The following is a 15,000-nucleotide window of genomic DNA, read 5'->3' on the forward strand; positions in this document are numbered from 1 at the left end:
TTTCTCATTTTAAACAGTGTACTTACAATCTATTGTCATCATCTCCCAGAGAGCCTCACAAACACGAGCAGTCAGCTTTCACACTCTTTTTGAAATCCTGGCGGAGAGTCAAAAGTATTTCACTTCAGTAAAGTTAGAAAGATATTCACAGAACCGACACCTCTCTGCAATCACAACAAGGTAGACTGAGAGCTACATTCATATTCTCCTCAAAACGAGTCGTCCTCCTGCATGCTGCCGAAAGTTGCTTTGTCCTCTACGCAGAGCCGAGGAGGAGCTGAGCCAGAGCAGAGCTGGAGCTGAGCCAGAGGAGGTGTTGAGACAGAGGAGGTGCTGAAGCGAAAAGGTAAGACAAAAAACACTGACAAAGAAGTCCGTACACCATACAAATCAAAATAGTCCACCTGCACAAACTTGCTCAAACACAACAATAAGTCACACAGCAGTCGAACAAACCAGTAATGCACTTTCAGTCTGTTTGAATGTCCGACGCTCCGTTTAGTGTCTTTAACCTCCATTCACACACGTATAGCCCCGAGTCTTCAGTCCTCAACAAGGTGTAACGCTGCTGGTACAGGAGGTGTAGCTAGTTGGCAATAAGTCCCGGGATAGCTGGTTAGCATCAGTTAAACAGACGACAAAGTTGGGGATTTTCCACACGGCACTTTTATTCTGTTTTACTAAATGGACCATACAAAGCCAGGTCAGCACTGCACTATATATCCTGATCACACATGACAGGTAAAAATAGGCTATTATCCTGTACCAACTCGTCACTAGAGTTTTTGGAGAGTCCTCTCGTGATCGACATTCAAGAGGACTGACATAGATAGACTTTCTCACCCACACACTTAAACAAAACAGAGACACCACCTTGTGGCGCTATTTGGTACTACTAATATATTCTGACTGTTACATATTCCCCCCTGGTGAAAAGAAGGCTGTCCCCAGCCGCACACAGCCGAAGAAGCAACCAACCTGCAATTTTACATACTGCTACACATAGACTTAATGAAAAGTTAGCAGATACACTCAGGGAAAGAGATAGTGTTCAGCATACTGATATACATATCAGCAAACAGAATATAAATTGAAAAACAAAACACACTATACGGTGTTACAGTAAAAGAATAGTGCAAAATCCCTATTTTCCTAGTTTTCCATTCTCTACACATGTTCCTCATAGAAACCCAAAGAACAATTCTGCCGGGAATAAAAGAATTAGAGTATTTCTCAATTAAAGCACATAAGAATCTCAACCTGTGGCAAAACCTGAACCACATAAGCAGGATAAACATCAGAAACAGTATAGTAAACGAAACATACTAACAGAGGAATGCAAATTTTGACTTTTAACACTTTTTTTTTTTTTCACATAACATAACAAACCGACTGCCTACTTCAAGTCAAGTCTGTCAGTATGGTAAGAGTTTATCCATCTGCTGCCTGACCAGCCAGATGTGATTCGTGGGCAGGGTCTTGGTCTGAAGTTGTATCGTCCAGTACAGTCAGGGTCAGGGTCAGACGCAACTACAGTGTCACGGTTCTCAGAGTCAGACACAGGGTCAGTGTCATCAGGCGTGTCATAGTACATGTCTGCAGCAGTGAGGTCAGCTTCAATGTCAGTCTGGGCGTGAGGCAAATCATTGTCCAAGGCCTCAGGGTCATGCTGCTCCTCAGTCACCGGAACATCACGCCTGTTGGAGGAAGAAGAGTCCCACGTGTGGAAAGGTTGCAAGTTCACTACATGAAAGACACCAGCATCAGTACCAGTGTCCAGGTTAGACAGTCTGTAGTTTACCTCACCCAGCTTCTGACTAACACGTAGTGGGCCTGTGAACAGGGGTGCAAGTTTAGCCGTAAAGTTAGACTGTGCGTCAGACCTGGGGTGGGATTTCACTCTAACAAGGTCACCCACAGCAAAGGTAGCCTGACGACGTCTCAAGTCATAGTAATGTTTTTGTCTGTTATGACTGTGGTCAAGAGCTGCTCTGGCATGGTCATGTGCTTCCTTGATGGAGGCTCTGAGAGTCTCCGGGTAGAGGATGCTGGGTTCATCCACACCGTCACAGGATGGTTGTGTTATGAGGTCGAGTGGTGTGTCCAACTCTCGACCATACAGCATCATTGAAGGGCTGAGTCCATTGCTCTCGTGGGGGGTTGTACGGAGTGCAAAGCAGATCTGGGGAAGAAACTTGTCCCATGATGTGTGCTTGTCACCAACATAAGCTCGTATAGCAGTTTTTACAGTTCGATTAACACGTTCCGTGGCATTCGTTTGAGGGTGGTACGCTGTGGTGAGCCTGTGCACAGTCCCAAGGGTTGAAACAACATGCTCAAACAACCTACTCACAAAAGGCGTACCTCTGTCAGAGATAAGGTAAGTCGGGGCACCATGCCTGGAAAACACCTCGCTGACAAACTTTGAGGCTGCTACTTGCGCTGTTGCTTCTCTGACTGCACACACCTCAATCCATTTGGAAAAATAGTCAACAAAGACTAGCAAGTAAGCATTTCTGGATGCAGTGCGGGGCAACGGTCCAACAAAATCAACTCCTGTGTACTCCCAGGGCTTCTGAGGCAAGATGGGAACCATGAGACCAGCCGGTTTTCTCTGACACGGCTTGGTGAGCTGACACACTGAACAGGAGGTGACATATCGCTTCACATCTGCAGCCATTTTTGGCCAGAAAAATCTGAAACGCAGCCTTGCAAGAGTCTTTGAAACACCAAGATGACCAGCAGTGGGGTGGTCGTGGTAATAATTGAGCAAGGTGCCACAGCTCGATGTGGGGGCATAGAGTTTCAGGTCCTTTAATGGATGCAAACCACATTTTGATTTTGGGTCTTTGTAGTACAGCAGGCCGTCATAAACGACATACTGATGAGGGCCACTTTCATCTGTGTCCACATGACCGTCTTTTTCAAGACCTTGGAGAAGTTGACCTGTTACTGGGTCATTCAGCTGTAGGTGCTTTACATGAGAACGATCCGAAAGCAACAACACAGGTGGCAGGTTGCGAAGATCCAGACTGCCAATGACAGCGTAGTCTGGTAGGATATCTGTGGGGGCATTGTCGGAATGGGGTAAGGGGTTGCGAGACAATGCATCTGGCACATTGTTATGTGTACCAGGCTTGTGCACAATAGTGAAGTCAAAATCTTGAAGTCTTAAGGACCACCGTGCAAGGCGGCCAGAGGGGTTAGGCCGGGACATTAACCACCGGAGGCTGCTGTGGTCTGTGAAGATAGTCACGTGGAGGCCCTCCACATAAGGCCTGAAATGTTCAAGAGCCCAAATCACAGCTAAACACTCTTTCTCCGGTGTAGAGTAGGGCTTTTCAGCTTTGTGCAGGGAGCGACTTGCATAAGCCACAACAACCTCACGACCTTCTTCGTCTTTCTGCATCAGGGCTGCACCCAGGCCAAGGTCGCAAGCATCAGCATGAATGAAAAATGGACAAGTGAAATCAGGAAACCGTAAGACAGGTGCTGATGTAACAGATTTTTTCAGAATGTCCATGGATTCCTGACATTTATCATTCCAGTGAAAAGTTGTGTCCTTCCTTGTGAGCGCATGAAGAGGCTCAGCATGGCGTGCATAATCCTGAACAAAACGACGATAGTATCCCGTCAGTCCGAGGAATTGTCTGACTTGTTTCACAGTGGATGGATTCTCAAAGTCCATTACTGCTTTGATTTTTTCCATATCGGATTTTATGCCTGAGGGCGTGATGCGGTAGCCTAGGAAGGTCAGCTCACTCAGACAGAACTGACATTTCTTTAGTTTCAGAGACAGACCAGCGGCTTTGAGTCTTTTGAGCACTTCCTCGAGATCAGTCAGGTGCTCTTCGAAGGTGGGAGAAGCAATAACAATATCATCGAGATACACTGCACATGTCTTGTAGATGAGACCAGCAAGTACACTGTTCACTAGTCTTTGAAATGTGGCTGGTGCGTTGCAGAGACCAAAGGGGAGGACACGAAACTGAAAAAGGCCACAGTGTGATATGAAGGCTGTTTTTGATCTGGATTCCTCTGCAACTGCCACCTGCCAATATCCACGAGCCAAATCCAGTGTTGTGATGAACTGCCCTCTTGCCAGAAAATCAAGCGACTCGTCAATACGAGGCAGGGGGTAAGAGTCTTTTTGTGTGACCTGGTTCAAACCTCTATAGTCCACACAGAATCTTGGGTCCCTGTCAGGTCTGTTAACGATCACAACTGGGGCAGCCCAGGGGCTGGTAGACTGCTCAATGATTCCGTCTTTCAACATCTGCTCTACCTGTTCTTCTATAAGTCTTTTCTTCGCAGGAGAGCTGCGGTAGGGAGGGAGAGTTATTGGCTTTTCCTGACCTGTATCAATTGTGTGTTCCGTCAGGGAAGTGTGTCCAAGATTACCATCAAACATGTCACCAAACTGGGTAAGAAGACTGAACATGGCCTCTTTCTTTTGTTCCTCAAGGTTCGCCTCATCTATTTTTGTCACCAGTGAAGATTGTAGGGTGTCCAAGGTCATAATAGTGTCTTTTTCAATCAGTGGTTCAACTGTATAGTCCACAACCTCATCAACAGGACAAGGAATTTCATCCATAAATACAGTTCTGGAGGGGATGTGGATGGTAATCGAGGCTCTGATCATAAAATCCATTCCTAGAATGAAAGGGGTTGACAGGTTATGGATTATGGCAAAACGCTGGTAGAAGCGCTTGTTCATGAAGCCGATGGATAGCCAAGTGACACCATCAGGGGTGCAGGGAGCGTTGTCTGCAAGGCTTACAGGTGGACCCACCCACTGGCGTGTTTTGGTTGGATAGGCATTATCCACTCTGACGAAGTCTGCTCGTACAGCTGAAAGGGTAGCTCCTGTGTCCAAGGTGGCCTCCACAGACACAGAATTAAAGTTTATTTTTGTCCTCAGCGGTGTGTTCCAGGGAGCCTGAGAATCAGTGTCCTCGACATGGCCTAGAACATGTTTCTCTTGTGGGGGTGTGGTCAGTGGTTGAGGCTCAATTAGCGTCTGGAGGGAGGATTGCCTCGTTGAAATGTCCTCCCTCCCCTGAAGTTTCCCGGCTGTCTGGTCGGCAGTAGGGAGTCTGCTGACGTGCCTCCTGAATTAGGTCTTCGCTCACCTCTGTCTGGGGTCAGATTTATTAGGGGGGTGGGCTCGGGACTGACCTGAGATCTAGTGGGGGGTGCTGGCATATGTGATTCAGCGTTGCAGCTCGGGCAAGTACGAGACGTAAACCCAGGCCGAGAGCATTTGAAGCAGTAGGGCTCATTGGTCTGGTTTCTCCTGAACTGGGTAGGAGGTTGGTTGCCTCTCGGTCCAAGGACTGCATGCACCTCATGAGCTCGGAGCAACAAGTCCATTACTGAAAAGACAGGCATGCCATACAGTGCTACTCTATATTTTTCGAGAGAATGTTTGCATATCAGTTCAATCTGTTCTTGTTCAGGGGGTGGGCTCTTCAATTTGTTAAACTCACTCAACATATGAGCCACAAATGTCGGAAGGGGCTCATCAAGTGCTTGAACACGGTCAAGAATGCCTCTCAGGACACGTTCCTGGTTGTCAGATGGCAGAAAAACAGTTCTGAAGAGCTGGCAGAATTGAGACCATGTGACGACGTATGAACTGAGTGCCTTGAACCATTTGCTGGGCTCTCTAGCAAGGAAATGTGGCAGTTTGTTTAATATTTGTACATCAGTCAGGTTCAATGAAGATCTGTAAGTGTTGACTTGATGTAACCAGTCTTCAGGGTGCACTTTATTATCACCAGCAAACACAGGGGGCTCTAGCTTAGCATGATGCAATGCAGCAGCAATCATCCTGGATGTGTGGCTGAGTTCGAGTGAATGTGTCGGAAGGGAAAAGTCTGAATGACCAGCTTGAGCTCCAGAATAGGGTTTTGAATCCAGGAGTGTTGGCTCTGGGATGGTAACAGCAGGCGTGTATGGGGTTGAGGTGGCCTTGGATAGAGGGCTTGAATATTGGGCCGCAGGAATATCATAGTCTTTTTTCCTAGACTGCTCCCAGTGTTCAAGCACATTGCGTTGTAACTTTAAGGAGTCTTGCAGACATTCCCTGAGTCTCTCAACCTCTGTTTGTAGGTCCTCTACCTGTTCTTCCAGGCCTGAAGTTGTGCGACAAGGAAGAGTGTATCTTGCAAAAGAGTCAATGCCTATGTAAGAGTCATGGTCAGAATCTTCAGCTTGTATGTCTGGGTGGGATGCCATCATGCCTCAGTTTTCAAATCAATATTACTCGTCAAAATGTGTGCTGTGGTTTAAGAGCAGAAGCAAATTAATGTCTCACTGACTACAGTGGAAACATATCAGCTCTCACAAACTACATTTAAACTGCATCTATAGTTTTGAAAATGCAGCAAAACATAGAATACCAATAACAATAGAATAGTAAAATCCTTCAATGCTTTTATGATGAAGCAAAAACATATATCCGAAGCTGTAGAAACGTGGCGTACTTCAACAATCCAAACGTGCACGGTCACGGTTAGTGTAGCTCCAGGAGAAGTTAGCTTGAAACATAGCACGGTACACGTCCGGGAAACAGTCAAAAATCCACTCGCACCGACTTTCAAGGTGAAAAATGTAGAATGATGTCCGGTCCGGTCTGTACTTTTGGTAAAGGTGTTAAGTTGAGATCCAGAGAACGATGTTCGGGCGCCACTTATAACGCTGCTGGTACAGGAGGTGTAGCTAGTTGGCAATAAGTCCCGGGATAGCTGGTTAGCATCAGTTAAACAGACGACAAAGTTGGGGATTTTCCACACGGCACTTTTATTCTGTTTTACTAAACGGACCATACAAAGCCAGGTCAGCACGGCACTATATATCCTGATCACACATGACAGGTAAAAATAGGCTATTATCCTGCACCAACTCGTCACTAGAGTTTTTGGAGAGTCCTCTCGTGATCGACATTCAAGAGGACTGACATAGATAGACTTTCTCACCCACACACTTAAACAAAACAGAGACACCACTTTGTGGCGCTATTTGGTACTACTAATATATTCTGACTGTTACAGAGGACACGTGAAGTCTGAGTGGAGGAGATTGGGCTTGCGGTGGGGGAGAAGGTCGGGCACAGCAGCGTGAGGTCGGCCGCTCGGATGAACAGCGCCGTGGTCATCTTCCTGGATCAGGTGGAGAAGCTGAACCGAGTCGTTGAGACGGGCATCACGGTGAACCAAATGTTTGTACAGGTGACTCCACTGACACAGCCTTCCACCAGAGTCATCCTGTCCAATGTCCCTCCGTTCATAACCGACGAGTTTCTTAGCAGAGAGCTCTCCAGACATGGGAAGGTGGTGTCCCCCATAAAAAAGATTCTGTCTGGATGTAGATCTGCTGAAACACGTGGTGTCTCACCGGAGACAACTGTTTATGATACTTAACCTCAACCTCCGCTTCCATGTTCAAGTAGATGATTTTGACTACGTGATATTTGCCACCTCGTCGGCTATGAAATGTTTTGGTTGTGGTGAGGAGGGACACACCGTGAAGGCCTGTCCGAGACAAGGGGATCCGGCTCCGCCTGGCCGTGGGGTGACGCCCGGCCCTGTGGCGGGGCTTTCCGCTGCTCCGCCCGGTTGCAGCGGAGCGGCGGGAGGCACCTGCCCCGCGGCCTCGGGCCGCGGCGGAGACTTCATCCGCTGCGGCCCGGACCGCGGCATCTGGGCGGCCGATAGCGGCACCGCGGAGCGCGCCGTGCCGCTGCTGTGTCTGACCTGGAGCACGGGGTGGTGAGTATGAATGATGTGCACGGTGTGGGTGAAAACAATCAGGGAAGTGAAGGAGAGGTTTTGGGTGATGTGGTGGAAAGTGAGGTGGGTGAAGAAAAGGGGGAAGAAACAGCTGGAAAAAGTGTGAGTGAAGTACAGATAAATAAAGCAAGTGGGGTCAGTGAAGTGCAGGAGGGTATGTCAGAGGAGGAAGATGAAACACAGGCAGAGGAGGCAGGTGGGGGGAACAGTAAACTTACATGGGGGGAACAGGTGGAAGAGGCTGAGATGGAGGAGGAGGAAGAGGAGGCAGTGAGGGTCAAATCTGCTTCTAAACACAGAAGGAAAACTAGAGGCACAAAGTATGAGGCAAAGAATAGCAAAGTGGAGGAGGACAGACAGACAGTAGGGGGACAGGGACAGACAGAGGAAAGTGAAAGTGATGACTGTGTCTCTGATAGCAGTGATATATCTGGATTTAAAATAAGTAACAGTCAACAGAAAAAACTTTACTCTGCAGAAATGATTAAGTCGTTTTTAGCAAAAACCAAAAATGCTAAAGGTGTTAAAGTTGAAGAGCATTTCCCAGTTTTAAGTTTGTTTTATACCTCGGCCAGACTCCACATGAGCCAAAAGGAGGAGTCTGGCATCACTAACAAGGAGTTTTTTAGATTAAAAAAACTTGTGTGTAAAGTTAGAAAACAACTGAACAATGATGACGGGAAGAGCTCCAATGTGTGTTTTAATTAATTTATTGATTTTTATTTTTGTTCTTAATTTCTCACTTATGGATAATTTTAGAGTGGGAAGTTTGAATATAAATGGAGCCAGAGAGTCAAAAAAAAGAGCAGCTATATATGAAACGGCCAAAATGAAACATATTGATGTTTTTTATTTACAGGAGACACATAGTGATAGCACCAATGAGGCAGACTGGAGGAGAGAGTGGGAGGGGGAAGTCATTTTAAGTCACAACACTTCTCTTAGTGGAGGAGTTGGCTTTCTCCTCTCCAAGTCTTTCACTCCGGTTTCACTGGAGGTCGAGCATTTTATCGAGGGGAGGTTGCTTTTAATTAAAGCACGGTTCGACCTTTTTACTGCAGTTTTTATCAATGTGTATGCTCCAACAATCGGTGCAGAGAGGAAGCTGTTTTTACAAAAAGTTAACCATGTTTTAAATGGCTGTGCCTCGGAGGATTTTTTATTCTTGGGTGGGGATTTTAACTGTACAGAAAATGCATCTTTAGATCGCAACCATGCAGAGCCGCATCCAGTTTCCCAACATGTTCTGAGGCAGCTGGTCTATTCTCATGGCCTGGTGGACGTGTGGAGAAGGATGCATGCAGACTGCCGACAGTACACATGGTCCCACCTCAGAGAGAGTAGGATCTCCTCAGCTAGACTAGACCGTATTTATTGTTTTAAGCATCATTTTAATATTTTTAAAATGTGCAGTATTGTTCCTGCTGGTTTTACTGACCATTCTTTACTCTTGTGTAATGTTTTTATTCAAAACATTTTACCTAAAAGTGCTTATTGGCATTTTAATTCAGTCTTAACATTTGATAAACATTTTAAAGAGGTTCTTATTTATTTCTGGGATGTTTTTAGACAGAGGAAGGGTGAGTTTAACAGTCTTAGGCAGTGGTGGGACCATGGTAAGACTGAGATTAAACTTTTATGTCAACAGCACACCCTCAATGTCACCAGAGACATCACCAGATCTATGAAAGACCTGGAGACTGATATAGTGGAACTAGAAAGATTGAGCGAGTCCACAGCAAATCGAGGATATATTGAAATCCTCAAAGTCAAAAAGCTAGCTTTAGCCGACCTGTTGGATGTTAAAGTACAGGGTGCACTGGTCAGGTCCCGGTTTCAAGCCATCACGGAGATGGATGCTTCCTCTAGTTTCTTCTTCAGCCTGGAGAAAAGGAGTGGGCAGAGGAGGGTAATCCACTCACTTTTAGCAGACACAGGGCAAACATTGACAGAGCCATGCCAGATAAGAAGGCGAGCTGTGAGCTTTTACTCGGCACTCTATTCAAGTGAATATGAGGAGGAGGAAGCTCTGATGGAGGAGTTCTGTCATGGACTGCCTCAGGAGCCGGCCCACAGTGGAGGATTTTATATAAACCTCCCCTCAAAAAACGGACTGCCGACCTCCAGTGGAGGATTTTACATGGTGCTATTGCCTCCAATGCTTTTCTTTCTGTTCTTAACCCTGCTGTTCTTAACACCTGTCCTTTTTGTTGCCTTCCAGAGACTGAATGTTTTTATAGAGTGTAAGAGGCTCACAAGCTTCTTCTCTCTTTTAACATTGGTTTTTAGTTTTTTTGATGTGGTTTTTACTGAGAGGGTTTTTATTATGGGAGCTGCCTACAAAAAAGAACAAAAAGAGAAGTGGCAGCTCCTTAACTACCTTTCAGGTGAGGCAAAAATGGCTATTTACATCAGCAGAAGAAACAGAGTGGAGAACAGAGAGGGGCAGGAGGCCAAGGCAGTGTGGCTGGTAAACATTAGAGCAAGACTCTGGCTAGATTTTAGATTTTATAAACACATTGGAGACTTGGACGCTTTTAAACAGCGCTGGTGTTTTAATGACACAGTTTGTTCAGTTGTTGATGAAGAGTTGGTTTCTGCACAAGTTTTTATTAGATCAACTATTTTTTTTAAACATACTCAGATTTTAATGCATTAGCACTTTGTTGAACAGTTGAACTGTGAAAACTAAAATTATGTAAATAAAGTGTTTTGCAAAAATCAAAATCTCTCTCTCTCTGTCTATCTGTCTCTCTCTCTCTCTCTCTCTCTCTCTCTCTCTCTCTCTCTCTCTCTCTCTCTCTCTCTCTCTCACACCACAGTCACAGCAGGTCATCATGAGGAGCAGCAGGATCCCGTACATCATCTTCTTCCTGTGAGAGGACACAGAGCTGAAGAGAGACAAACACATGAGGTCAAAGTTCAGTCCTCTGAAGGTGAGCAGAGCCCCCTACAGGCTGTCTGCAGTCATTACAACATGTAGCCAACATTACAACCCCAACCAGGAACACAGGCCTACAAGTACAATGAACAAGAGCCCTGGGGAAGCACGGCACTAAATATTTTAATAACAATTAGGATGGGTGTGGAGAAAAAGTATGAGCCTGTTAAAGCAGCTTTCAGTTTGCAAACGTTAAATAACAATGAATTTAACTTAATATAGGAAACATGTCAGCAGGAAATATGCATGACAACGAATATATCCTGTGAGAACAGTTATATTTTAAATTATATAAGCAGGGCAAAAAAAAGATTTAAAAAATAATAATATTAAAAAAATAATAATAATGAGCTTAGACTACTTTATGAGTCTCTCTCTTCCTCTCAGTCAGTCAGTGAGTGTGACTGAAGCTGGTGACTCGCTCACACACACACACACACACACACACACACACACACACACACACACACACACACACACACACACACACACACACACACACAGATACTTCCTCAATTTTGGAGACATGAGAGGGAGAAGTAGTGGCTGGAGAAAACACACCTAACCACATCACTATCTTGATCCAAACGACGGTTGGCTTTACATTTGAATCAGTTTAAACTCATTTTTATTCTAAACACAAAACTGTTCTGGTTTTTCGAGCTCTATAGTGAAGATATAGGTCTATATAATATAATATAATATAATATAATATAATATAATATAATATAATAATATAATATAATAATATAACACAGCAACATGAACACATACTTTACCTTGTCTGTGTGTTTGATTCACTCTTCTTCATTCAGCTCGTACAGACACAAACACCTCTTCCAGTTGTGCTCGTTGTAATCTTAATATTTACACTCTATTGTCATCATCTCCCAGAGAGCCTCACAAACACGAGCAGTCAGCTTTCACACTCTTTTTGAAATCCTGGCGGAGAGTCAAAAGTATTTCACTTCAGTAAAGTTAGAAAGATATTCACAGAACCGACACCTCTCTGCAATCACAACAAGGTAGACTGAGAGCTACATTCATATTCTCCTCAAAACGAGTCGTCTTCCTGCATGCTGCGGAAAGTTCCGTTATCCTCTACGCAGAGCAGAGCAGGAGCAGAAGCGGAAGTGAAAAGGTAAGACAAAAACCATTGACTCCTCCCTTCAGTTCAATCAGGACACATACTCTCTCTCTCTTTCTCTCTCTCTCTCTTTCTCTTTCTCTCTCTCTCTCTATCTCTGTGATAACAGTGTTTCTTCAGGAAACTCACAGTCCTCCTGACAATGAGAGTGACTGGAGGAGGGAGTGGAGTGGGGAGGTTTTCCTAAGTCATAAGACCAGTAACAGTGGGGGGGGTTGGGATTCTGTTTTCCAGAGATTTCTTACCTGTGTCCTGTGTTGTAGAGGAAGTCTTTCCTGGCAGACTTTTAAAAATCTCTGCTCAGTTTGAACAAGTAAAACGTCTCTTTATTAATGTGTATGTTCCCACTGTGGGTTCAGAGCTCCTCGTGTTTCTGGACATGTTGAGAAACGTGCTCAGTCACTGTAACAGTGAAGAGTATTTGTTTTTGGGAGGAGATTTTAATTGTACTGTAAACCCTGTGTTAGACAGGAACCACCCAGAACCCCACGCTGCTTCTAAGAGCTGTTTAATTAAACTTGTTGAACATTTTGATTTATGTGATGTTTGGAGATATTTCAATCAGAGTCTGCGTCAGTACACCTGGACGCACTGTAAAGATAACTTGTTGTCTATGGCCAGACTCGATCGTATGTATTGTTTCAGTCATCATGTTAATGTGTTCAAAAGTTGTTCCATATGTCCAGTTGGCATATCAGACCACTCTCTTGTTCAGTGTTCAGTGTTCGTTAAAGATGTTAAATGTAAGAGTGCTTACTGGCATTTTAACACAACACTGTTGTCAGATGGTGTTTTTAAAAATGTGTTTACGTCCTTTTGGAGTAATCACAGAGAAACCCAAAGGGAGTATAGCTCTTTACAGCAGTGGTGGGACGTAGGTAAGGTACAAATAAAACAGCTTTGCCTACAGTACACTCTCAATGTTACTAAGGACATGGCCAGATCTATGAGAGCTCTGGAGAGAGATGTGGTGGAGCTGCAGGGTTTAGCAGATTCCACAGGAGAACGAGAACATATTAAAGTTCTTAAAAGTAAAAAATCAGCTCTGTCAGACCTGCTGGGGATTTCTGCTCAGGGTGCACTGGTTCGTTCACGTTTCCAGAACGTAGTTCAGATGGATGCTCCCTCTCACTTCTTCTTCGGTCTGGAACGAAAAAATGGTCAGAGGAGGCTAATGCACTCCCTGCGGTCCGACAACGGGCAGCTGCTGCAGGAGGCAGATGAGATTCGGGAGTATGCTGTGGGGTTTTATGAAAACCTGTACAAGATGGAGTTCCAGGAAGAACCAGAGGTGGCGCTGTCCTTTTACGAGGGCCTTCCTAAGGTCTCTGAAGGAGACAATGCAGAGCTGGAGGCGGATCTGTCTGCCCAGGAGCTGCAGGAGGCCCTGCAGAGTCTGCAGAGTGGGAAGGCTCCGGGGATAGACGGCCTCCATGCAGACTTTTATAAGACCTTTTGGCCTGTAATAGGTGAAGATGTGTTGTGTGTTCTCAGAGACAGTCTGAGTAAGGGGCGGCTGCCTCTGAGCTGTAGGAGGGCTGTCCTCACCCTCCTCCCAAAGAAAGGGGATCTGCAGGACATCAAGAACTGGCGCCCTGTTTCTCTTCTCTGTACGGACTATAAGCTGTTGTCTAAAGTGTCGGCCATGAGACTGAGGAGAGTGATGGAGCAGGTCATCCATGTGGACCAGACGTACTGTGTACCCAGCAGGTTGATATCTGACAATGTAACTCTAATTCGGGACATTTTGGACCTCTCCGGTTCATTAGGCTGTGAGCTTGGTCTGATTTCTCTAGACCAAGAAAAGGCTTTTGACCGGGTTGAACACCAGTACTTGTGGCACACGCTTCAGGCTTTTGGGTTCAGCTCTGGTCTCATAGCCAAGATCCAGGTCTTGTACAGTGACATTGAGAGTGTACTAAAAATTAATGGTGGTTTGAGTGCTCCGTTTAGAGTGCAGAGGGGAGTCAGACAGGGCTGCTCTCTGTCAGGAATGCTCTACTCTTTGGCCACAGAGCCTTTACTGCACAAGTTAAGAGTTCATCTGTCTGGTTTCTCTTTTCCGGGGTGTAAAAAACTGTTTAAACTGTCTGCTTATGCTGATGATGTCATTGTCCTGGTTACAAATCAGAATGATATTAATATACTAAATGAAACTGTTCTGTCTTTTGGTAAACTGTCCTCTACTAAGGTCAACTGGTCCAAAAGTGAAGCCTTAGCAGTGGGGGATGGGCTGTACAGGAGGCTGGTTTTACCTGGAGGACAAAAGAGGGACTCAAGTACCTCAGAGTTTATCTCAGGGATGAAACCTTCTCCAGTAAAAACTGGGACAATGTCCTTGAGAAGGTCGAGGGCCGACTAAAGAAATGGAAATGGATTTTACCAAAAATGTCATTTAAAGGTCGGATCCTTGTTATTAACAATCTTGTGTCTTCCATGTTGTGGCACCGGCTGGTGTGCACGGACCCTCCAGTGAACCTGCTGTCCAGAGTGCAGTCTATCGTGGTGGACTTCTTCTGGGACCGCCTGCACTGGGTCCCGCAGAGCGTACTCTTCCTGCCCAAGGAGGAAGGGGGTCATGGACTGGTCCATCTAGCGAGCAGAGGAGCTGCTTTCAGGCTCCAGTTCATCCAGAGACTTCTCAGTGGACCTGCTGATCTGGTCTGGAGACCCGTCGCTCGAGCCATACTGGAGCGGTGTGGTGGTCTGGCTGAGTCGCTGTTCTTAATGGATCTTAATGGATGTAAATTGAACAATCTTGGGGACTGTTCCACAAAGAGAGACAGAAGAACTGCACTTCTCTTTTCTGGCTTCTTAAAGAGCCCGTGGTGTACGGGACTCGTCTTCAGTGTGAAGCAGGGCCGTCCCTACTTCAAAAACTGTGTGAGGCAAAAACCCTCACACTTGGACATGTGGTGGAGGTGTGCGGTCCTCACCTGGACAATGCTGCTGGTCTGGCCTCACGTTTGGGGACCAGGTCAGTCAGAGTGATCGGCCTCCTGCTTAGAGACTAGAAACAGCAGCTGACTCGCTCTGAACTGTCTCTGCTTGCTGCTCATTGTCATGGACTGATTCAGCCTGACATGAATGACTCTTTTCCTGATGTGAAACTTGTTCCT

The 15,000-nt window shown here is 45.7% G+C and overlaps 1 protein-coding gene across 1 annotated transcript in view; it reads right to left on the reverse strand.

The window, feature by feature from the left end:
* Positions 1-11,802, reverse strand: part of LOC114917750 (programmed cell death 1 ligand 1-like) — a gene marked incomplete at its 5' end in the record, with an annotated part of 18,044 nt that extends 6,242 nt beyond the window's left edge. The window contains 2 exon segments of the mRNA XM_065950157.1: positions 10,611-10,684; positions 11,514-11,802. Of these exon segments, the coding sequence (XP_065806229.1) occupies positions 10,611-10,684; positions 11,514-11,545 (106 nt within the window).
* Between the last annotated feature and the right edge of the window lie 3,198 nt (positions 11,803-15,000).

This window comes from Labrus bergylta, chromosome 22, assembly GCF_963930695.1.
Source record: "Labrus bergylta chromosome 22, fLabBer1.1, whole genome shotgun sequence".
NCBI classification, from domain to species: Eukaryota; Metazoa; Chordata; class Actinopteri; order Labriformes; family Labridae; genus Labrus; species Labrus bergylta.